We start from the raw sequence: 24,847 nt of genomic DNA on the forward strand, positions 1-24,847 counted from the left end.
TGTGAGAAAGGAGCTCAGTGCATGAGTATGAGTATGCACCTCTCCTTACCGCACCTCCCCTCCCCCGGGTCAGCACCCTGCCCCTAGTTGGGGCTCCACTCTACCTTGGCGGCCCCCTTGAGTTGGTACATGGAGGGGTCGTCGGCAGGCTTGCTGGCAGCTCCTTTGGTAGCACCGATGAGATCTGAAAGGGCCTTGGCCACATCTTTGATGGCATTGATCAACACCACCTGAAGGAAAGCATGGCTCCAGGTGAGCAGGTTTCACCAAGAGCTTGCAGCCCAAGAGCAGGGGTGGCACCTGGAGGCAGGGCTCTCCATCAGTGGCTCCGAAGCCTGCAGCACAGAGGACCCCCCAAGAGACCCCTTTGGAGACTCTGATGCAGGAGTCTGGGTGGGATCCAGAATCCAGACTTGAAGAAGCCCCCTAAAGGAGGTAGATGCTGAGCCTGAACGCAGAACCTGGGTAGATGTAGCATGTTCAGAAATACCTCCCTGCCTCCTGCACCCCCAGCTCAGGTTCCTGGATTCCCATCACTCATCAATGCCACAGGCACGCAGGTCTTTCTTCCTCATTGGAAACCCAACCTCAGGGCCTCTTCTCTTGCTCCCCTTTCTGCCTGGAACCTGGCTTTTTCATCATTCAGGTATCAGCTCAAATGTCCTGTCCTTAGAGACCCTTCCTGACCACTCAAGCTATAAGGCTACCCCCACTGAAATGCCCTCAGCTTGTCTTGTTTTATGTCTTGCACTTAGCAGTATGTGGAATCACTTAATTATTTATTCACTTACACACCATCCATCTCATCCCTCTACTTGGATGGAAGCTCCAGGAGAGCTGGCCTGGACTTCTGTCTGTTGTGTTCTGCACTCCGAACAGGGCCTGGTGTGAGCAGACATCACTCAACAGGATGAATGAATGAATACACAGATATGTACCCGCATCACACTGGATATAACACAGTATCCTCATTCTTCTAATTGAACAGAGACCACAGTCATCACTTCTGCACACTAGAGACTCGGAATCTCAAGTACCAGGCACACTTAGAAATTACAGGATGTTGAGCGTTGAAGTCTTCTGGGTCCAGCAACTACAGTAACAACTCTTCCTTTGGTAACAGCAACAATAGCTTCCCTTCACTGAGGGCTCCCTTCCAGGAGACAAGCCAAGCACAATGCATATTATCTAATTTAACCCTCAACACTGACTGCCATTTCAAGCAGGAATGATGGTGCTCATGTCCACACTGCTAGCGCCTGGGAATGGCAGGGGCCAGGGTGGTCACCTCCACACTGTATTACGCTCTGTGGCCTCGGCTTCTCATCTACCATCAGGGTCAGCAGCACCAGCCCTACCGCTGAAAGGATGAACCAGACAAGGGATGTGAAAACATCTTAGAAATTCAGATGTCCCAGAACCTGCAAAGCCACACCTCGACTGCCCAGCCTCTCACCTTCTCCATCTCCATCCTGTGACTTCTCTCCCACAGGGCGCAGGGGACCTCTGCCAACCTCTGAAACCACAGGTCTGGTGAGGAGGGGCTGATGGTGGGGACCACACAGGGAGGGGCAGTTGTGCTGCGGACATCTGGCATACACTGTCCCATCCTGTGTCACTGCACGGCGACCATCGAGTGGGCACACTTTTCTTTTCTGGGGGGACATTTTCCATGGACAGTCTCAAAAGAAACTGGGCTCTAGGACATGGAGACCACCTGGATTTAAAACTCTAGGCAATTCGGTACATTTCTCTGTGTCAGAGATGTAACTCCTCCCAGCCGATTCACTCCTCCTGAAGTTGGGCCAGGCTCAGGAAGAGTGTGGGTTCCAACCCCACTGATGCATTCTCTGGCTCTTCCTTCCTCCATGGGGGTAAGCACAATACCCAGGGAGAGACTTCTGTGAATTTGTGGAATTCCAGGGGGCAGCCAATCTGAGCTCTGATGTTATTAAAGAGAAGGCAGCAGAGAAGTAAAAAGTCAACTCCTGAAATGTTTCCTCACGGAGCTTCACTCCACTGGGGGATGTCAGGAAGGGGAGGGTCAAGCTGTGTGGGAGCAAAGCTGGTGGCCTGGTGTTCACCAGAACAGCTGCTGTCGTCAACTGGGTGCTACAGCAGGGGTTCTTTCTCCCATGTTGTCCGAATGGGCTTAATAGGCTCGTTTACTGACTGTGGTTTAAGCAGTAGAAACTGTTCACCACCTTCTGGTGCTGGGTGGACAGAATAGAGGGATTTTTAGGTTTGGCACTCAGGAATGTGTGGAATCCACTAACGATGGCCAGGCTTCGCTGTTAGTTCAAGGGCTCAACTACTTTGTTGGGAGCTGTGCTATATGAGTAGGTGTCAAAGACCAATAAACCACAGTTCCTGTCCTTGGGGAGCTGACAGTCTAGGCTGGGGGGCCAAGGACCACGCATATAACATCCGTGAAGATGCTAAATCCAAAGCAGAGGAATTGCAGAGCTTGCAGCCCTCCCCTGCCCCTCAGTTCCTCTCTATCATCCCCTCGGGAGCCAAGCTTCTCAAGTGGACGCCTATGCACGCTGCCTTCCTCCCTTTACTCCATCTGGCCACTGCTCACGAACAGCCTTGACTGGGTGGCCTCTGCCCTTTAAGGTCCTGGGGCTGGATACTGGCCCTCAGACCTTGGTCTTTGTCACCTTCTCGGGGGTGTCTCTGGTGGGCTGAAACACTCCCTCCTCTTAACATCAAGCCCCCTGATTCTCCTACCAGCTCCTGCTGCTTCTTGGTCTCCTTAGGCATCTCTTTCTCCTTAAGATGGTCCTAAATGGTGGGCATCAGCGCTGCCTTGACCCCCTTTTCCTCCTCCTCCCCTGTGGTTCCAGTCACCATCTGCCATCAACCCCTGCACCCACATCCCCAAACCCAGGCAGGCTCAAGCCCACCCACCAGTTCTGCCTGCATGTCTCTCTGGAACTTCCAAATCAACACTCTCCAAACCCAATTCACCTTCACCTCTGCCCAAGCCAGCCCTCCCTCCAGGGAGCGCTGGCTGGGTACATGGAGCCACGGTCTGTTCAATGCTCTAGCCTGAATGTGCCAACATCCTGCACTCTGCTGTCTCCCTTACCTCCAAACACTCACTGCATCCATGTTCACCATGCCTGCCTGAGTCTATAAAGAGTCCTCTCAAATCTGCTGGCTCATTTCCATCGCCATGGCCATACCACAGTCCATGCCACTATCTTGCCCCCAATCTGCAAACCGTGCACACCTTCATGTACGTAGTGTTTACTCCCAAAGTTCCTATTTTGCCTTTGATTTCTTCTGAGGCCTGGTGCACACTGTTTGGGGGAACATGAGGCCCACCCAAACCTACCTGGGTCTCAGGGTCATCAGAGCCGAGGCTGGCGGCCCCCAGCTTGACCACCTCGGCGAGCTGAGTGATGGTGGCTGCTGAGGACTGGGCCGCCTGGGCCAGCTTGTCTGGAGTGGATGCAGCCCCCGACACCAGCAACTTCGTGTCTTCCACCAAGGCCTTGGCTGTCTTCAGAATGTTCTCCCTGAGGAGGTGGGGAGGGTGGGTTAGGGGGAGAGACAAGGGCAGAGCTTGGTCACTGGGAGTTAGGAAGAAATGAAACGCTCCCATGGGGCTTTTGTTAAAAGGTGTTGAAGAAGATAGGTGATGTATTTGCCCTCCTTAATAGGAGGCTCTCATCTTCCATGTAGGATTAGGAGAGAGGAAGGGGAAGTCAGCTCAGAATTCAGACTGTCCAGTAATAGTAAAGCTTCAATTAAAGATTCAGGAGTTCCCCTTGCAGCACAGTGGAAACGAATTCCGCTAATATCCACAAGGAGGTGGATTTGATCCCTTGCCTCGCTCAGTGGGTTAAGGATCTGGTGTTGCTGTGGCTGTGATGTAGGTCAGCAGCTGTAGCTCTGATTCAACTCCTAGCCTGGGAAATTCTACATGCCTTGGGTGTAGCCCTAAAAAAAAAAAAAGATTCAGGGTCATTAGGGTGGTCCCCTCCCCCCAGCCCTGTAGCTTCCTTCCTGTTGTTCCTACTATCCCTGAAAATATTTCATAGCTACAGGGAACTCTGAGTCAGGGGATCTTTCCCTGGACGTCAGAGCCCAAGGGACTGAGTTCTGGAAGGGGTGACAGAGCACTGAGAATCTCTTCCCCAGCCCAGTCCTGGGGCAGAAGAGAGAGGAAGAGAAGGGCTGGACATGTGAGGATACGGGTGAGGGTGGGGAGCCTCCAGCATAAACAAAGGCCCTGGCACCAGCCTCTGAAGCAGAGTCTGAAGAGTCATCCCCAGGAAGACAGCAGGTTCAGAACTTCACTCCATTTGGCTAAGAGCTAAATGCCTGCCCCAGCCACTCCCAGTCCCACTGGAGATGGTGAGAAAATCAGAGGCACAGCTTTTTAGCTTAGAAAGCAAAATGACCAAAAAGCTATCCTCTGCTGGAGCAGACTTGATTTAAGCTGTGAAAGGCAAAGCCAGAACATGACTCTGTTTACAACTGACAAAGGGCATTTCTTTTGATTACATGGTTCACCGCCCCCACCCCCACTTGAGCATCCTGTTGAAATCTCCAAAGTTCACCAGGCCATACTGAACCTCTCTCCATTCAGAAGCCCACAGGACAGCCTTCATTCACACACCTGTGGTCTGCAAAGGTCTCATTGTTCTCTGCGTTAAGGGTCCCTGCAGTTGCAAACATGATGGTGGTGTCCAGGTCGGCAATGATCCCAGACACGGCAGTGGCAGCTGTGATACATGCCTGGGTCCCTTTGTTCCCAGCCTGGAGAGCTGATAGCACCAAGGACACCTGTAGGCAGAGAGGAAATGTCAGAGGGTGTGGAAGATGGAGAAAATATAACCCAAAGGTTTTCAGACTAAAACAAAAAACAAAAACAAACACTGCAAACAATGTTCAAGAAACAGAAGAGGAGGAAATTCTTCCAAACTCATTTTGAGCCCAACTTTACTCTGATACCAAAACCAGGCCAGGATGCCACAAGAAAAGTATACGCCAATATCTCTGATGAACAAGGTGCAAAAATCCTCAAACTGAATTCAACAAAACAATAAAAGTATCACACACCATAGTCAAGTGGGATTTATTCCAGGGATGCAAGGATGGTTCAATATCCACCTATCAGTCATTGTGACACACCATATTTACAAAATGAAGGGTAAAAATCATATGGTCACCTCAATGAATGCAGAAAAAGCATTGGACAAAATTCAACATCCATTTATGATAAAAATGTCAACAAAGTATGTAGAGCGAGAACACACATCAATATAATAAAGGCCACATAAAACAAGCCCATGGCTAATATCATACTCAAAGGTGAAAAGCAAAAGTATTTTCTTCTAAGATTGGGAATAAGACAAAGAAACTACCATCACCACTTAATTCAATCTAGTATTGGAAGTCCTAGCTAGAGCAATGAGACAAGAAATAAAAGGCATCCAAATTGGAAAGGAAGAAGTAAAACTGTCACTATTGGCAGATGACATTTTATATATAGAAAACCTTCATGACTCCATTAAAAAAACTGTTTGAACTAATCAATGAATTCAGCAAATCTGCAGGATACAAAAATCAGTATAGAAAAATCTATTGCATTTCTAAATACTAATAATGAACTATTAGAAAGCGAAATCAAGAAAACAATCCAATCTGCAATTGCATCAAAAAAGAATAGAATACCTAGGAATAAATTTAACAAGGAGGTGAAAGACCTGTATCTTGAAAACTACGAGACATCAAAGAAATTCAAGACACAAAGAAAAGATAGTCTGTGCTCATGGATTAAAAGAATATTGTTAAAATATCCATACTACCCAAATCAATATACAACTCAATGCAATTCTTATCACAATTCCAATGGAATATTTTTACAGAAATAGAACAAACAATCCTAAAATATGTGTGGAACCATAAATGATTCCAATTAGCCAAAGCAATCTTGAGGAAGAAGAACAAAACTAGAGCATCATGCTTTCTGATTTCCAACATATCACAAAACCAGAGTAATTACAACAGTACGGTAATGGCATAAAAATGGACACATAGATGGAATAAAGAGCCCAGAAACAGACCCATGGATATCTAGTGAAGTAATTTATAATAAAGAAGCCAAGAATATGCAACTGGGAAGTAACAGTGTGTTCAATAAATGGTGTTGAGAAAACTGGACAGCCACAAGCAGCAGAATCAAACTGGACCACTATCTTATACCATGCACAAAGATTAACTCAAAATGGATTAAATATAAGACCAGAAACCACAGAACTCCTAGAAGAAAATACTGGTGGTGACTTCCTTGAAATAGGTCTTGGCAATGAATCTGACACCAAAAGCCCAAGCAATAAAAGCAAAAATAAACAAATGGGACTCTATCAAACTAAAAAGCTTCTGCACAGTAAAGGAAACCACCAACAAAATGAAAAGGCAATTTACTGAATGGGAAAAAATATTTGCAAATCATGTGTCTGATAAAAATATAAAGAACTCATACAACTCAATGGCAAAAAAAAAAAAAAAAAAGTCTGATTTTTAAAATGGGCAGAGGACCTGAATGGACATTTCCCCAAAAAAGACATACAGACGGCCAACAGGCACATGGAAAGATGCTCCATGTAATTATCAAGGAAAACAAATCAAAACCACAATGAATTATCACTTCATATCTGTCAGAATGTTTGTCATCAAAATGACAAGAAGCAACAAGTGTTGGCAGAGTTGTAGAGGAAAGGCAACACTTACCCATCTTTGGTGGAAATATAAATTGGTACAGCCCCATATGAAGGACAACATGAAGGTTCCTCAAACATTAAACATAAAACTACTGTGTGATCCAACAGTTCCACTTCTGGGTATTTAGTCAAAGACAGTGAAAACACTAACTCAAAAAGATAATATAACCCCTATGTTCACTGCAGCACTATTTATAATAGCCAAGACCTGGGAAAAAACCCAAGTGTCTATTGATGGATAAGTGGATAAAGAAAATGTGGTATATATATACAATAGAATATTATTCAACCAGAAGTAAGAATTAAATCTTGCCATTTTCAAAAACATGAACGGACATCAAAGGCACCATGCTAAGTGAAATAAGTCAGAAAAAGACAAATAATGCATGATCTAACAGTGGAATCTTAAAACCAAGTATCAAGCTCATAAATACAGAGAACAGATTGGTGGTTGCCAAGAGGCTGGGGATGAGGGGTAGGAAAAAATGGGTGAACTGTTTTTGTTTTTAGTTTAAATAAACGGAATAAAAATTAAAGCAAAAAACCAGCCAAACTCATAGAAAGGGAGATCAGATTTGTGGTTATGGCAGGGGGTGGGGTGGTGGTGAGATTGGAGGAAGGTGGTCAAAAGGCACAAACTTCTAGCTTTAAGCTAAGTCCCAGTATAATGCCTAAGATGATGACTCTAGTAGGCACCGCTTTGTGATCCATGTGAAAGTTGTTAAAATTTCAAAGAGCTCTCATTACAAGGGAACAAATATACAGACAAACATACTTTTTGTATTCATATGAGATGATGGGTAGTAACTAAACTTATGATAATCATTTCATAACAGATGTACGAAGAAATGATGCCACGCAAGCTAAACTTATAAAGTGCCATATGTCAATTACATCTCAATAAATCTGGAAATCAAAAAGTGAAAAAAAAAAAAAACCAAAAAACAAATCAGAACCATGAATTTTCTCTCTGAGAGTCAAAGCAGCACCGTCTGGAGGCCGCAGCCTCTCTGAATAAGAGCAGTGCCATTTGCTGGCGACAACACAACCTTGGGTAGGCTGTCTTATCTAAGTCTCTGTTTCCTCATCTGGAAAAGGGAGCTATGGGAGGACTCACTGGGCGAGTATGTATGTACAGTGCGTAGCATGTAAGAAGTGTTTCGTGGAGGGCAGATGCTACTCTTTATTGAGTTATGTTTCAGAAGCTACAAAGGGGGATAAGGATGAGGCTTCTGTGAAAGCGATGGCTGTTTCTGTCCCTCCTGATGGGCTTCTCACTCATCATTCCTTCCCTTGGCTGCCTCTTGACTAGAAACTTTTCATAGTGGACCCCAGAGGGGCTGGAGGCCAGGGAGGGTCCCCTCATGTCACCTCTCCACCCCACCTGCCATCTCAAGCCATCACCTGCCACCAACAGGTTGGCTAAGGTGTTCATTCCAGAGTCTTCCACGCCAGAAACCCTCTGCCGGCAACTGTCACCCCTCCAGTACACCCTCCTGTTCCTAGAGACACTTTCCTACAAGGCAAACCAGACCCACCACGCCCCTGGGTATGCCTCTGCTCTGGCTGTGCGGAAGTGAGCTCCCTTCACAGCCAGGTCCCAGCTCCAGGCCTCCCCCCACATTCCTGCCATATGCCATATCAGCCCCTCGCTTCCCCTTATGAGTCTGTCCTCATGGTGGCTGGTGGGGGGGGGGGATCACAAAGACACACCTAGACAGGTAAGAACGATGCCAGGTGGAGATGGGAGGGCAGGCAACTGCTCCAATGCCTAGATGCTCTGAATGAGCGGACCCCCTGCCTCTGATCCTCCTCCCAGTGTCCTGAGTCAGGGATCCCCAGCTGGGAGAAGCAGGAAGGAGGCCAGCTCAAGAAGACCATGCTGCTGGGCCAGGCTACCAATGCCACGCGGCCTGGACCCCTCCTCCCCTCCCTTGTGCTTTCTGTTTCAAGGTCTTCTAAGGGAGAACTTGGTATGAGAACTCCAACAACAAGGAAAGGCATTGAAAGGAGAGAGAATGCCTTCCTCCAGCTGAGAGATTTATTTCCTCATTCTAAGAAGTCCAGGGAGGCCTGGACGGTCATGCGGGCTGCGGGAGACAGCCAGATGGATGCTTGGCTGTGGCAAGGGGCCATGTATAGAGCAGCCTCTGTACTGGCACCTTCGGAGGAGGGCCCCCCACCCATGTCCATCAAATCCTGCTGCCAAGCTTCCCAACAATGCAGAGCCCTCTGTCCTATGACCCAAATGAAGGAAAGAGAATTCCAGCAAAGCATGGGTGCTGTAGCCTGAACCCCAAGTGGCCTGCACGGCAGCTGCCTTGAAAAATGACTCAAGAGAAATAAGTCAGGCAAACCATCAGCAAACTGTGGGAGAGTCAAGGAGCTACTGGGACTGCGATGGAAGGGATATTCAGAACAGGGTGCTGTGAACCAGGAAAAACTTACTGAGAGAAGGTAGTGTTGGGGGACAGGGAACAGCAGCTAGCACTGATTAAACATAGAACATGCACTTGGCACCGTGCCTAGCTCTTAGACACCCATTCCTGCATGGAATCTTCATACCCCATGGGCCGAGGATTCTTCATCCTCACTTTACAGATGAGGAAGTTGGGGCTTAGCCGGGCCAAGTAGCCCAGCTAGCGTCCCATGCACTAGGCTATGGGATTCTCCCTACAAACAGCTGCCCAGTCAGGAAAGATCCTGCAGGCTCCTGCCCTCCCAACCAAGGTGCAATGCGACGACGTTGGTGGGTGCTTAACCCTCCCCGCTGCACTGTCTCATCTGGAAATGGAAAGGTTACACAAAGGAAATAAAGGTCCTTCTTCCTCAGCCCCCAGTACCGGGAGTCTCCCTGGGAAGGGAGCCTGCCGGTAAAAGTACACAGAGAGGCTGCAGGGAGGGGCTCCAGGTGCTGACTGTGACTTGGATACCGCCCATCCAGTCTGTCACAGGTGAGCCCTCCAAGGTGACCCTGGGGCCCTGACCTCTGTGGGACAGTCTTTCTCATGCCCAGTTTCTCAGGACCATGGATCACCCCCACCCCCTGATGCACCCTGGCCCTGGGGAGACCCTGGGTGGGTGGGAAGACCACCAGACCTGAGCTGGCTACATGGCTTTTGGCTGAGTTTCCTGGTCTATCACAGCAGGTCACCGTGCCCACCTGTCCTGCAGGCTGCCCCTTACCTTCTCGGTGACAGCGCGGGCACACTCGATCAGTTCCCTCTTGGTGTAGCTGTCTGTGGGGCACACCTGGAGGGCGCCCGCCTTCTGCACCAGGAAGATGCAGCCGTGGCCCAGGTCCTGCACCCGAGTGCGAATCTGGAAGCCGATCTGCAGAGGCAAGTTGAGGGTGGGGAAGGAGAAGCATGACAGCCCTGCCATGGAGGTCTTCCCCATGTGGAAAATTTCTCCTACATCCTAGGGGAGCCTGGCTAGGAAAATTCCACTGCTGTTAGAAGGCTGTGTTTGGTGCACTACGGAATTTGGTTGATTTTGCTTTCCTTTTTAGAGACTGTAAAATGCCCACAGTCCCCAGTCAGCAAACTTAATAATATTTGCTACCTTTTCTGGTGTATTGCTTATCTGTATGCTGAGTCACCAGATAAGAATGTTAATGAGAGGGATTCTGTGTGGTTATTCATTCAACAAGCGTTTATTGAGCCCCCACTGTGTGTCACGGCCTCTTCTAAGCAGGTAAGGCATTTAATTTCATTGACTCCTCACAAAAGCCCTAGAGGGTAATTAGAAGTTCAGAATATATTGCTTTAGCATAAAGCATATTTTAAAGTGTTCAGATTCTTTGCAAAATTGCTGTTTACCAACCAGAACGCCTCCTTCCTCAGCTACCTGTAGCGGGAGCAACCATGCTGGGCCTAGGCTTCCTTTCTAACAAGCCAGTTTGCGGTTTTCTTAAAAAGGTAAATTTTTAGAGCTGTGGGCTCAGCAGGCATGCATTCTTTCAATGACCCCTGGGTTGTGTGATTATAAAAGGTACTTTGCCTAAAAGAGGCCAAATGGGCTCCACTATGGATAAGCTGTCAGCATCTTTTAATGGTGTAATAAATTCTACTTCCACCTCCCAAAGTCTGCATTCTTCAGGTTTTGTTCTACATCAATTTTCATTTTTGTCTGATCAATACAGCCCAGGTAAGCAACTAAATACAAAACAAAACAGCTCTAAGTGTTATTTTCAAGAATCCATAATAGCTAGAAACTGTATGCTTATCCTCCCAGCATCTCTCAAGAAGTTACTAAGAGTGTCCAGGTTTTGTGAATAAAACCTGGGACTTCACATGCCTGGGAATCTTCTAACACCATCCCATGAGTCAGTGTTTAAGGGAAGGTGATTCTAGGGAGGGAGGGGGCTGCAATGCTCAGTCTATGACTGAAATGCACAGGGCACATGGCTTTCAGGGAAAAAGGTTACCCCCCTAACCCTTTGAGGCCCAAAGAATGTTTAAATCTATTTGGTAAAAAAGTTCTCCTGACCCAGAAAGTTGAGCTTCTGCTCTCTGGGGGTGTCTTCTAATCTACACGAGAAGGGACTACAAAAACTTCATGACTGGCAGGGCTTCTTCTTGACCATCTCCACAGGGAAAACGACCCGAGTGTCACACCAGGACTGTGAAACCCAGAAGCTCTGAGAACATACCTGGACTAGTGTGGCATCAAGGTCAACCCTGAGAAGGGCAGAGGCTCAAATTCAGCCCATGCAATGGCAATGCTATGTGAGTGTATGGCTGGGCATGTTTTCCGGTTTAAACACCAGGTCAAGCTTTAGCAGGGGGATGCCCCAGGAAAGCTTTAAACTCAACCTGGATCTCCAGGCTTTCCCGAGCCATGCAGTGTAACCCTGAGTACACAAAGGTAAGAGTGAATCCAAAGGCCAGAGCTCAGCTGCCCAGGACGAGCCAGGTCTCCAAAGGATAAAGTGCTAATGGGAAGTCAAGTGAGGGGGACATGGAGGAAGACGCATTTATAGACTTGCACAATAAAAAAGCCCTTATGAGTTAACCTCCCCGTTTTACAGATGAAGAGACTGAGGCCCAGAGAAGTGATACGTTTGGCCCAAGATCACGCAGCCGGTTCTAGGCAAAGCCAAATGAGAATCCAAGTCTTTAATCCCAAGCACAGTGTTCTAGTCATCAGATCGGTGATTTCCTAATTTGATTTTTTTTCCATTCAGCAGCAGAACCCTTTCTTACCACTCCCCCTACGCCTCCAACAAAATCTCTCATGGAACCTCAACATCTAAAACAGTAATTTGTTATTACTATACTCTTCCTTTATGAGTTAAAATTTATATCCTCGACTCAAAAAGTCAACAATGAGACTCAATGATCCCTAGAAGAGGTTATGAAGGCCAGTTACAGCCTTGGCCCCCAACTCATTTCTGTATTTTGCTTCGGTTGCACAGTGTTGAGAATCTTGTTCCATGGAAAAAGCAAAACAGAACAGTTTTCTGGCAGTTTCCTGACCACAGCAGGCAGGGCAGACACTTCCCTGGCCTGAGGTCTGCACAAATCCACCCAGGGGCCCAGAGTAAGACACTGGGGGCCCCTAGTGGGTTACTATTTTGGCTCAGAATATGTTCAACTCAAGAGTACATGCAGCTTTTCCTAACAGTTTTTACGGAAATAATTATGCTTAAAAAGTGAAACTTGAGTAAGACTTCCAGGCCACCTTCCTGGGTTGGGGTTCTATAGAGTAAGGTGTGAAACCATGGGGCTGGAGAAGACCCAGGCCTTCTCCGCACACCCATCCTGCTCTTTGCACCGAGCTAAGCCTGAGCTTTCTGTCTGCAAAATGTCAGAGCCCTGGGACAATGCCAGGCCTCCTAAATCAGTCCCCAATCACCTGGGGTGGGAGGGAGAAGGAACCCTCTCCTGAGCTGTCCTCAAACCTGACATGAGAAGACAGGAGAGACTGTGGGAAGACATCCTAACCACACTCTCATGCTCCCTCAGCCCCCCTCTCAGAAGGCTAGGCTATAGAAACACCTCACCATCCTGATGCTCAGCCCCCTTCTTGGAGATGACATCATGCATGTAGCAAGGGATCCTGTAAATGCAACGTGGAGCTGACAGAGTGGTCATCAGGGACACAATTCCTTTCAGTTAGGAAGCTCAAGGAAAATCAGCACCAGAAAGCAGAGGGATGAGACCAAAATGAGGCAATGGCTGCAAAGCTTTGGAGTTTTGTCAACCCAGAGCTTGGTCCTGGAGCCCAAGTCTGTGGGTCACACAGCTATCTTCTACGGGCCTGGAGAACCCCACTGAGGACTGGCCGCAAAAACCCCTTACAGGCTTGGCTGCACAATCCTATATGGACAGTGTGCAGGAGAGACACAGTATTATGAAGGACAAGTTGTGAAATAGGCCTCACAGAGATTTTCACAGGCTCAGAGGGCTGAATGCAACAAAAAGGAAAGGATCTCAGGATGCCAGCCTCACCCCCTACTCTCAGCCCTCTTCCACCTGGGCAGCAGAAAGGATCACGGACCTTGCTTCCAGCTCTGCCCTCTCCCGGCCACCAGACTCTTTGGGTGAGCCTGGGAACCTCATGGGGACTTTGTCTCCTCACTGCGGCAGAGGACCTGCCCTGCCCACTTCCCAGAGCAGATGATCAAATGGAAGGTTCACGTGCAAAGCCTCAGCAAGCGGAAAGTGCCACGTGAACATTCACTATAGTGAAGAGAGGCCACTTGGGGCAAGGGAAGGAGCAGGGGCTGTGATGCCTAACAAACAGGGGTTCAAACCCTGACCCTGACTTTTCTTCATATTGACTTGTTCACTTATTTTCTTTCTTGAAACACTCACTTATCCCGAGAAGTTATGAAAAAGGGGGCTTCAGCACTCACTGTTGCAGCTATGCGGTCACAGGGCTCCCTGAGCCTCTGTGGTTTGCAGCTCAGTGAGATGGGAAGGACAAATGATTCTCGCCTCACATATGGCAGTTGCAAGGGAAATGGGACGGCGCCCAGCACACCATCTGTGCTGGTACGGGCTGGATAAAGAGCTCGCCAATTCTACGCTCCTCCATGGGCACCTGGGATAGCTACGGCATTTCAGCGAAGGATAAGAGAATCAACATGCTCTCCACTGCTGCAATTTCACAGAACATTTTGTACTGGCTGGAGGAACATCCTAAAAGGGAATGCATTTTTAAGACCATTTCAGATAAGGGCTTGAAAAACGCTAAGCTTCTCAAAGCAACACTGAACTTCTCAGCAAATATGACCCGCACCGCCCCCACCCCCACCCCCCGCCTCCAAGCAATCCAACTTACCACCAGTGTTTATTATAAAGGAATGTTGCTCAAAGACATAAAACTTGGACCTTTAACCGGCAACGTGGGTAAAGCAATACTTGAACCTCAAGAAAAACCCTCAATTCCCCCTTCTTGCCCAAACAAAAGTAAAATGGAGAAGATTGTCTCCTGGTTTTGTGCCTTGGGGGAAATTAGAAGCCTGGGCTTCATGAAGTTCTGGATCTCATTTCAACTGGAGAGGGTCTAAGAAACACTGATCCATCATCATTACCGCCTAAAACTAAACAAAACGTACAGATTATTCTCAGGCTTTGCGATCAATTACATCTGAAACCAGGTCAAATATAATTTGCCTGGGAGAGTTTGTAGAAGTTGGAAAGGCAATACTGGATGTTATCTGACAAACTACAGTTTCTCCTTAGAAGACACGGACGGCAGGAAAAACTGGCGTGCACAGCAGAAGCAGGGTGCCACTCTCCCACCTACAGAAAGTGTGCTTCCCGGAGTGGAAAGTTTCAGAGAATTCTTCAGGGGAAAGGGCTGTGGTTCTCACCACAGGCTCTTGACAAATGCTCCTGCCAGCTTTTAAGACGTGCAGCATTACAAGTGGTTATGGCAATGTGTCCTCAGAGACAGTGCCGTCGTTACCAAACCTCTCCCCCAGCATTTTCATTGAGAAGCCTGTGGCTCATGGGATCTACATTTTTCTCATCTTTTTTTTTTTTTTTTTTTTTTTTTTGGAAAGAGGAAACATCATAAATTACAGAGCTGATGGGGGGTTTTAACTTCTCTGAAGAAAGAAGTTTTCACAGGGATGTTAGGAAAAGTTTGAATTTTCCATGGAAAAATTAGCAGATAAAGCCCTGGCTTGATGTTGAGAGGGCAGAGCTAGGACTTTTCCTGTAATTGTCGCATTCTGGAAAAGACCAAAACGCTGACTCTGCACAGCAGACTGCGGGACCGCAGTGAAGGGGCAGCTTCTTATTTGCCCTGGATACAAATATTTTCACATGCTGTGATGTGGGGCCCTCTTGGGTATACAAATAATTCCAGAGTCTAGGAATAAAAAACTACATTGCTTCAGGGATCTCCTAACCTTCTCAGTTTTCCCCTAAATATCTGTCTGGCAAATGCACACAAAGAATTTTCCTTAGCAAGCCCCTGGTAATTTTATATTCTCTCTGCCCCTTTTCACTCCAGGTCACACTGCTTGGGTGTCTGGAATGTAAAACATATCTCAAGACATAACGGTGAAAAGGCAAAACCTTAATGGAAATGTCAGCTGCTGCAAACGCAGGGCCAGTACCTAAAGTCACTTCCCGTTGTGCTTTTACTAAAACATTTTCTTTCCTGGATGCTTTGGCATTTCTTTTGTATTTTGCTTCAATGCTCTGGCTTGCAATGAGAAAAGTGCTTGTTTCCCACATGGGCACATGGGGTAGGCCAGCTCATTAGAACTCAGAGGTGGAAAGGACTCCAGAGATCACTGGGTCTTCGCTCAGTAAGCAGGTCGGTAGTGAAACCAAGCAAGGAAGATGCATGTCGATCCTGTTCTTCAAGATTTCTGGAGACAGCTATACGAACCTCTCTCACAGTCACAGTCTCTTAGTTTTCAATCCTCTCAAAAAGCCAAACACTTCTTCCTTTTGCCCAACCACGCTTTTCCTTATGCTAACACAAAGTCTCTTAACACTTGTTTATGAAATTCAAAATTACATGTTAAATGAATGATACATCCAGATGATCTTACTAACACAGGGAGTCTGCTTTAAAAAAAGAGATGGGCCCTGTGTAAACAAGCAACAGGATCCTGATGCAGGTTTCTGATGCTTTTTCTTTCCTGGGAGTGACTAAACAGACTCACTGCCAATAGAATTATTCATGCCGCAACTTAAATATTCAATCATCCTAAAATCTCAAAATGCAGGCACTGTTAGAAACCGCAGTCATCCCATGCTGGATATATATGTAACAAGTACATATATATGATACTCCCGCTTACATGCATTGTTACAACATACGTTAGAAAGTGATTTTGTTTGGGTCTTCATTTCTGTAGTGTCGCTGAGAGTCTTTGTGAAGACATGCTTAGACCTGACCCCCCCAGGAGAAACAGCAGCACTGAGTAACTTGGGGACACTGTCTGCCATCACAAGGAGAAGGGAAGACCAGCCAAAGCCTTCTGCCTTGATAGCCCGGCGCCCTTAGGGACGCCATGAACAGGGTTCGCCCTCCATAAACAGCTTTCTGAATTTCAGGGATGGAGTTACCTTGTCTTCCCAGGGTCCCTGCAATCCACTCCATTATTCTTTATCGCAGACCGAGCTTTCTTTCTCTAAGGAGCCATCTAGAGCTTGGGCCTGGGCCCCTTCTCCGTGTTAACACTGATATAATCAGGCACCTCAGAGCCCCACCCACCCCGCCTGCTTGCCCACGGACCACTCAACTTCTCAGAGGTACTAGACATGGGACCGCTGAGAAAGGGGCCTCTGGAGTCAAACTTGTGCTATTTTAAGACTCTTATGGGTGCAAGTCCTCTTGGCCACCAGGGAAAGTGAATTTAGGAAAGAGAGGTAGTAAGAAGAGGAGTCCATGGGAGGTATGGGGACAAGGATCTGGGCCAGTTCTTAAAAAGCCACCAACAATATTTGTGTAAGACTCTGTTTCCTGAAAGCAAGTTAGCTACATACATGGCCCTTTCTCAAGGGAGGGGTGGCTGAATCCTACACTTGGTTCCTCTAAAACTTCCGTGAGCCTTTGGAAAACATACAAATGATTGAGGGGGACTGCTACGCAGGAGTAGGAAGTGACAGGAGGGTGGCAGTGCGTGTTCTTCCCTTGGCATTAGGTGACAGGCTGGGGGATGGGAAACCGGGCAGAGCTCTATTAACAGAGTCCTTCTGACTCACCTCCCCAGACGGCGCCAGGGCTGTGTCAGAGCCTCAGGAAGGACAGTGAGCCTGAAGCATGGGGCAGGGGTGGGGGTACTGAGTTTGAAGCTGGGGGGCTGGCAGCACGGAAGAGGGAACTAAGCCTGGTTCTGGCCAGGACGCTGGGGTCTTCTGGAGTGGAGCTAAGCTATGGAGAATCCCCTGGGGGTTGGCACCAGGGTGGGTGTGCTTCTTAAAAGAGGGACTTAAGGTGGCAGACCTCCTCTGGTTCCGCCGTGGCTGCTGCCATCTGGCCCTGGAGAGCCAGGTGCCCATAGTCACTGGTCATTTGTGAAGCCAGTCCTCCCAACTCCTCCGGGTTAGTAACCGACTTAGTCATCTGGAAAAAGAAAACAAGCAAGACACAAACACACACGGACACACAGAGAAAAGCATGAGAACCACGTGTTAATACCACCGGATGCCAAAGGGTCTCATTCACTTTTAAGCTTGTGGCTTGCATTTGGGGCTGGGCGCTGCAGAGGGCAGTTCAAGCAAAGCCCATGCGCAGCCCACACGACAGGCCAGGGCCCTCTCGCCAGGGGGTCCTTCCCAGGTCAATGCAACATGCTCAGGTTCAGGCTGTTCAGCAAGGAGGCCGGGCCTCAGGGTCCACCCTTCGGGACGTGAGAGCAGCAGCTTCCGGCCAGCCTTGCCCTGAGGGGTCATCAGGTCAGCTCCCCAGAGAAATCACAGGGGGCACAGCCCTGGTTGCACACTGCTCCCAGCTGATCTGGTCTCTGGAAACCCGGAAGCAGGTCCCACACGGCCGAGAGCGGGCATGAGGACGGGGTCATTAGGAAATCGTAACTGAAGTGATGGATAAGCCTAATGCTGGGGCCAAAGAAACTCACAGAATACGGCTTTGTAATAACACTGCGCCAAAGAATGACAACGCTTCAGCCACAAACTCAGGGAAGGGTATACTGTAGCCTAAATGGTCAAGCTCTCTCTTTTCCACTCTCAAGATATTCTGTATTTTCCTCCTGTTTCATAGAAAACCACGTACCCTATACCTACATAACATGCTAGTTTCTAGTTTTCCCTTCCAAGGGACAAAAACACCCCTTAGTTTTCACAGGGCAATTCTTGTCTGCCACCCAGAAAGGTACCTGCGCCTTGCTCAGGTCTGAGGCTTCTTTTCTGCCCTGCCTACTCATCTGGGTGAAAATACTTCCTTTCTCTTTGAGGCATCTGAAGTCTTTGATTGTTTTTTTTTTTCTTTCCAGTCACCTTCCCCCAGCCTGCCCTGGAAATCCTTAATCTTAAAGGGCTTAAAAAATTAAAAAAAATTTTTTTTTTGGCTTTGACCATGGAATGCATAAGTTCCCCAGCCAGGGATCGAACCCAGGCCACAGCTGTAACCAGAGCCCACAGCAGTGACAGCGCCAGGTCCTTAAACCTGCTGAGCCACCAGGGAACTCCTAAAAAATCCTGTTAGAGGACCGTGCATCCACTGAGGCTGGATGGGAATGTGAGGCCCATTGAAGGCATGTTTACCATGAAATGTCACCTTTCGGGAGTTCCTGTTGTGGCCCAGAGGAAATGAATCCGACTAGGAACCATGAGGTTGCAGGTGCGATCCCTGGCCTCGCTCGGTGGGTTAAGAATCTGGTGTTGCCATGAGCTGTGGTGTAGGTCACAGATGAGGCTCAGATCTGGCATTGCTGTGGCTGTGCTATAGGCTGGCAGCTGTAGCTCTGATTGGCCCCCTGGCCTGGGAACCTCCATATGCCGTGGGTGTGGTCCCCAAAAAAGAAATGTCACCTTTCAGGCTGAGGTGTGGGTTCCCAAGGAACCCACGCTGAACCCCAGGAGAGCAAGGCTGTACTGTGTACTGTGAGCCCTGCCATGAGGAGCCCTGCCATGAGGGCACTCTCACCGCCCCCCTCCCCACCCCAAGGACCCCGACCAGCCATCCCAGGAGCGGCTACAGAGGACACTCAGGGTCAAGATGGGCCAGCTGAGAACCTAGCCCAGGAGACACTTCAGAAACACCTGAGGCCCCTGGAAACATTTTCTCCCCTGCTCGCTGTGCTCCCTGATCAGAGGAACCGCCACCGCAGGGCTGACGGATGGGACCAGAGCCGCCCCTGAGCAATTCTGAGCAGGGCGGGACCCGGCGCCTCCAGCCTTCCCCGAGTCTCTGAGTCAGGCACTGTTCCTCCCTTCCTCTCCAGCCCAAGTCCTTTCGAACAGCAATGAGCCTGGCACAACTGCAGAGTTTCTAAGAATGAGGAGCAGCAGCCAGGCAAGCCTTTGTGGTCCAAGCTCAACCTCTAGTGGACACAAGACTACATGACAAAACCATCCAGAGAGGCGCCGGGCCTGATGGGGCAGGAACCATGTGGTGGAGCCATCTGGTCCCTCCAACTCAGGCTTACGAGGCAGCATCAAAGAGGCATCTTTCAATTTTACCCTGGGATATCTGAGCCTTCAAAAGTTAACAACTTCTTTACTATGTCCGTCTATTAATTCTTTGAGGACATTTTTTGGGGGTACAACTTTTTAACCTATCAGGATAGCATTCACTGTCTCTCAATGCCATTTATATCTAAATATCCATATAATACAATTCTGACTGCATTGCATTTTAGCAAAAAAAACCAAAAAACAAAAAAACAAAACAAAACAAAAAAAACCCTCCAAAAGTCACATGGCTTTTGTTGTCAGGAGAAAAAAAATTTTACATGATCACAGTTTCACTTTGCCTGTAAGAGTGGCAAATTTTTTTTTTTTGGTCTGTCTTTTCTAGGGCCACACCCACAGCATGTGGAGGTTCCCAGGCTAGGGGTCGAATTGGAGCTGTAGCCGCCAGCCTATGCCACAGCCACAGCAGCGCCAGATCCAAGCCATGTCTGTGACCTACACCACAGCTCACGGCAACACCAGATCCTTAACCCACTGAGTGAGGCCAGGGATCGAACCCACGACTTCATGGTTCCTAGTCGGATTCGTTAACCACTGAGCCATGACGGGAACTCCAAGAGTGGCAATATCTTATTGCTCATTTTAAGTACTGTCCAAGTCTTGTCCAAGTATTATAATTTGATTCCATCAGAAAATTTTGGTTCTATTCCCAAGTGTCTTCTCTTGTACTATAACTATAATGTATAAAAACATTTCAAGTCCTCTGTGAGATATATAGGATTTTTTCTTCTTTCTCCTTAACTTGCAATTTCCTTCTCATTTCCTCCTTGATTCTAATTTTCTCTCTTTCCTCGCTCCCCTGTCCTCATGCTCAAATCTCATTCATCATTCATTTCCTTTTGGAGCTTTTGAATGAGATAAGCAGTTCAGTGGCCTGGGACTTCTAGACCACAGGCAGCCAGAAAGACCACAGATAAGGACAAAGCTGGGGCGCAAGGGGAACTAGGAACTCAGGGGCCTGATCTCTCTCCAGCCCAGACCCCAGATCTCAAGAGTCAGTGGTGTGGTGGATGGAAGGGCAACCAACAGTGGGCGGGGCAGCCCGTTTTCTCCTTACCATTTCCTGAGCCGTTACCGCAATGGCTTTGGAGTATTTAACCACTGTAGTCTGATAGTCGACGAACGTCCCCTTTGGCTCTGGAGGAGTGCCTTCATCCAGCTACAGAGGAGAGGAAAACAACCCACAGGTCACCAGAGGCCCTGCTGAAGCGCGCGTGGAGGGGGGGTTCTTCTGAAGAATCCCGAACTTGGAAAAAAGGGGAGGCCTTCTGAGTTTCCTTGGCCCAGAATGGACAGGCTCCCCAAGTTTGGTGATAAGGACTTCGCTAGAGATGCACAACAGGTGCTCAGGGCACACAGGCAAAGGGAGGGCCCCGTTTTTCTTAGGGGAGTGGGAGCGCTGTTCGGAGGAATGATGCTTCAGCCAAGTCTTACCAGGCAAGGCGTCTGCTGCATACAAAGGCAGGGGAGGAGTCTCGAGAGAGGGAAGTGCGCTCAGGCATGCGGAGGTGGGCGTGAGTCAGACACTTGCAGGGAAGTCAGAATAGAGGGCAACGAGCTGGGTGAGGAGGCTAAACCTACATCATGAAGGGCTTCCCTAGGAATGGGGTAGCCCATGGATGTCTACATGCACCCAGAAGCCCCACTCTGATCTAAGTTGGGGAAGAGAAGGAACTGGAAGCACTAGCCACAGCTTGTTGCTCATCGAACTCTAGCACCAAAGGAACTGCAAGAAGGGTGTGATCCGTGTGGAGTACAAGAGGTGGAGAAGTGGGATGGTTGTGTGTCCCTTGAAGAGCTGGGGACTGATTGGCTCAGAAGACGTGAACTTGAGACCTGGTTCTAGGACTTGTGAATCAGCCTCAAGCTAGGAATTTAAACTGCTTCTCAGGTCTTTTACTGGAAACATCCAAGCATCAGAAGGTTGAAGCAAAGGTCAAGGGAGATAATATGCCATCTCCATGAAGGTAGAGGAGAGGATGACCATACATAATGATACTGTCTGTTATGATGAGGATGCTGAAAAAGACAAGCCATCCTCACCACCAGTACATTGTGACTGTCACCTCTGGTTACTGAATGATATTCTAGGTGAAGAGATAAGGTGACTATAAATGAATATAAAAAGAGTGCATAAGGAAAACAGAAGGGGGCATGAAGGAACCATGAAGAAAACAGTGGGATCTGGGGTAGGCATATTTTTGAGAAGATCTCTCCAGGCAGCTCTCTGCCACATAGTTTGTGGTCTGGGAAGAGACTAGAGACCAGAGGGGAATTAGCAAAAGGTTACATGGAGTTGTTAAGGAGAGGGACATGCTGTGAGCAGATCCAAGCTACAATGTGAGTTGAATGAATGTAGGTAGCACTGCAGCCTAGTATAATGTGGCTGCACAGGCTAGGACGTAATTTCTACCAAACCAACAACACAAACTCCAGTGTAGATTTTTTTGTTTCTTCATCAAGGAGTCAGACACTGACAAATAACTTTATCACACCACTGGGGCCCTGCTGGTCAAATGAGGACTGAGTTGGAGACTCATCGCTTAGTATAAGTTGACTGGGTATCTTGTAAAGGGTTGAGCCAGGTGCTGGGAGCCTTCATATGGGATGTGGTGTAACTGCAAACAGGCCAGGATGTTGGAGCTAGAGGGCAGTTTAGAACATATAGTGGCTGCTGGTCACCATGATGAACCTTCTGTCAGTGTGAAGACAGTGAGCAACGAATGAATAAAGTAGTGACTTTTTTTTAGGATTCCAAACTTATTTAGTTGAAAGGCTATTCCTGTATTCTGAGATTGTAGCCTTCCTATGTTTTGGGGGTGTTAGTATGTTTATTTTATGAAATATCACTGATGTAGACACCAGGATTTTTGTTTGTTTTGTTCCTTTAATCCTCCCTTGGCCAAAAAGAAAAAAATATCCTGCAAACAAACAAAAGGGACTTGGTCATAGAATCCCAAAGATTAAGACTAAGCTCACTGAATGGGGAAACCAAGGTTCAGAGAGCTTGCGTGATTTGCCCAAGGTCACCCAGAAAGCTGATGACTTCGTGGAAACCTATTCATTTTCAATCTTCTGGTGCTTAGATACAGAGACTCTCATGAAACTCTCCGTAGCAGAAGCTCCAAAAGCGCCGAGAACTGCACTCGCATTAGATCAACTTTAGGTACACTAGAATTTTTTCTGCCATTCGCCGCCTTTAAGAATTTTAGACAATGATTCTAACAGTATATCAATGTTTTAACCAATAATCCAAACTCAGATAGAAAATGATATATTTATAATGTGCTGCTATTTAGGAGCTCAAAGCACCAAAGGTATCACTGAATACAAAGTCCTGAGTGACAGGCAGGCCATGTGGGCTTAGCAAAGGGACAGTGGGGAAGAGGTATATTAGGTGTGAGGTCTGTGTAGACAGGAGTTAAGGGGTATCAATGAAACCTCAAGTATATACTTTGCAGAACTGAGGGGAAAAAACCCTTGATTCCCAGCCTTTGCTGCTCATGTCGTTAGCAGTTCTTAATTATTACTATCAGGTAATAGAGCCCTATTTCCCAGCCCTTCAGAAGCAAGTGTTTCCTGGGCCAAGAAAGCAGCTGCTCCACCCCTGAAATCAGACATCGCCAGAGTCACTTTTCTTCCTGAAGATCCATCCCAATACGCAAGGCTCAAAGGCTATCCAAAGACTTCCATCTTCTAGGGAACTCTTCCCTATCATTGCGGCAATGGTGAAAAACACCTCCTCAGAAGAAAAAGATTATCATTTCAATTTTTAATTTGTACTGAGAAACCCTGAGAGTTCCGTTACTCAATACCTTTTGCAGATGTATGGCTTAATCTCAAAGCTCTGGTGTTCTGATGTTCTGAAACCCAAACCAACCCACTGAGACTTATCCAAGGACCTGGAGGAAGAGAAGGAGTTCACTCATTTTCTGCCAAACTGTCCAAATTTGAAGCATGAGAAGCCCACAGCAGAAATTACTGGAGTGCTATGACAAGGCAAGCCTGGGTTCTCTCAGGGACCGCCAGCATCCCAGCCCGGCTTGGGACTTTGTCAGTTTGATAATGATTGCATGATGTTTAAGGGCAATTATCCTAATTATAGTTTCAGGCTATTGTTTCCTTATGGAGATATAAGTCAACCAATCTTTTCTAAATTAGCAATTAAAGACCACTTATTATTCTGAAAAACCACAATAATGTATTCACAAGCTGACAATGGACATTTCAAAACACAAAGTCTAAAATTCTTGGCTGTGCTATCAGAGGATGGCAATTAGATGCTGATGAGTGGTTGCTAACTCTAATGAATATCAAACTGCCATGAGGAGTGAAGGATTCCTTGGGGAAAAAGCAGGAGATACTGTCCAGTCATCCTTCCCTACTGACGCTCAACTGATGGGTCACTTGAGGAAAAATGATACTGAGGCCATCTATGTCTGTTGTCCACGAGAAGCTTTTATATTTACCATTTCAGTGGTTTTTGCATCTGGCTGGATACCAGAACCATGGTGAGGTTTTTAAAATACTAGGCTCCACCTCATAGAGATTCCAAGTGATCAGGGTTCATCATGAGGTTAGGAATGTGCATTCTAAAATGCTCCTAGGAAGACGATGTGAAGAAAAGGGAAACCTCCTACACTGTTTCTACACTATAGAAAGCAGTATGGCAGTTCCTTAAACAACTAAATATAGAACTACCATATATCCAGCAATCCCACTCCTGGGCATACATCCAGTAAAACTATAATTCAAAAAGATATATGCACCCCAATGTTCATAGCAGCATGATTCACAATAGCCAAGACTTGAAAAAAACTTAAAAGTCCATTGACAGATGAATAGATTAAGAAGATGTAGTACATATACACAATGGAATACTACTCAGCCATAAAAAAGAACAAAATAATGCCATTCTCAGCAACATGGATCAACTCTGATCATCATACTAAGTGGAATAAGTCAGAAAGAAAAAGACAAATACCACATACCACTTATATATGGAATCTAAAATATGACACAAATGAACATAACTACAAAACAGAAACAAACTCACTGACAAGGAGAACAGACTTGTGGTTGCCAAAGAGGAGAGGAAGTGGGAGAGGACTGGAGTGGGAGGTTGGGGTTAGCAGATGTAAGCTATTCAACACGGAGAGGCTAAACAACATGATCTTATTGCATAGCACAAAGAACTATAATCAATGTCCTATGATAAACCATAATGGAAAAGAATATTAAAAAAAGTGTATAACTGAATCACTTTGCTGTACAGCAGAAATTAATACACAATTGTAAATCAACTATAATTCAATAAAAAATACAGTAAAGTAAAATGGTCCCAGAGATTCCAAAGGAGCCATTCTGAGGACCAGCCCTTGGCACTCACTGCATTATTTCACTTTGGAGTTGGTCCCTCACAACAATATGAGGTAGACAGGGGAGGTAAATAATTACTTCCATTTTATAAGTAAG

The 24,847-nt window shown here is 47.2% G+C and overlaps 1 protein-coding gene across 24 annotated transcripts in view; it reads right to left on the bottom strand.

Annotated features, from left to right (window-relative positions):
• Nucleotides 1–24,847, bottom strand: part of TLN2 (talin 2) — a 471,505-nt gene that overhangs the window by 40,613 nt on the left and 406,045 nt on the right. For 19 of the 24 annotated variants that reach the window (XM_084967307.1, XM_084967304.1, XM_021094311.2 and 16 more), the window contains 6 exons: nucleotides 20,430–20,531; nucleotides 17,163–17,282; nucleotides 9,927–10,073; nucleotides 4,634–4,800; nucleotides 3,344–3,527; nucleotides 105–230 (listed from right to left, as the gene is read on the bottom strand). In XM_084967307.1, coding sequence (XP_084823433.1) covers nucleotides 105–230; nucleotides 3,344–3,527; nucleotides 4,634–4,800; nucleotides 9,927–10,073; nucleotides 17,163–17,282; nucleotides 20,430–20,531 — 846 coding nt within the window. The remainder of the gene's footprint in view (nucleotides 1–104; nucleotides 231–3,343; nucleotides 3,528–4,633; nucleotides 4,801–9,926; nucleotides 10,074–17,162; nucleotides 17,283–20,429; nucleotides 20,532–24,847) is intronic. The other 5 variants (XM_021094340.2, XM_021094320.2, XM_084967299.1 and 2 more) reach the window with 2 other exon arrangements.

The sequence above is a fragment of the Sus scrofa genome, chromosome 1 (assembly GCF_054392235.1).
Source record: "Sus scrofa isolate SSC_HxYL_T2T_F1_AM1 chromosome 1, Sscrofa_HxYL_maternal_Yorkshire_Landrace_v2.0, whole genome shotgun sequence".
Taxonomy (NCBI): Eukaryota; Metazoa; Chordata; class Mammalia; order Artiodactyla; family Suidae; genus Sus; species Sus scrofa.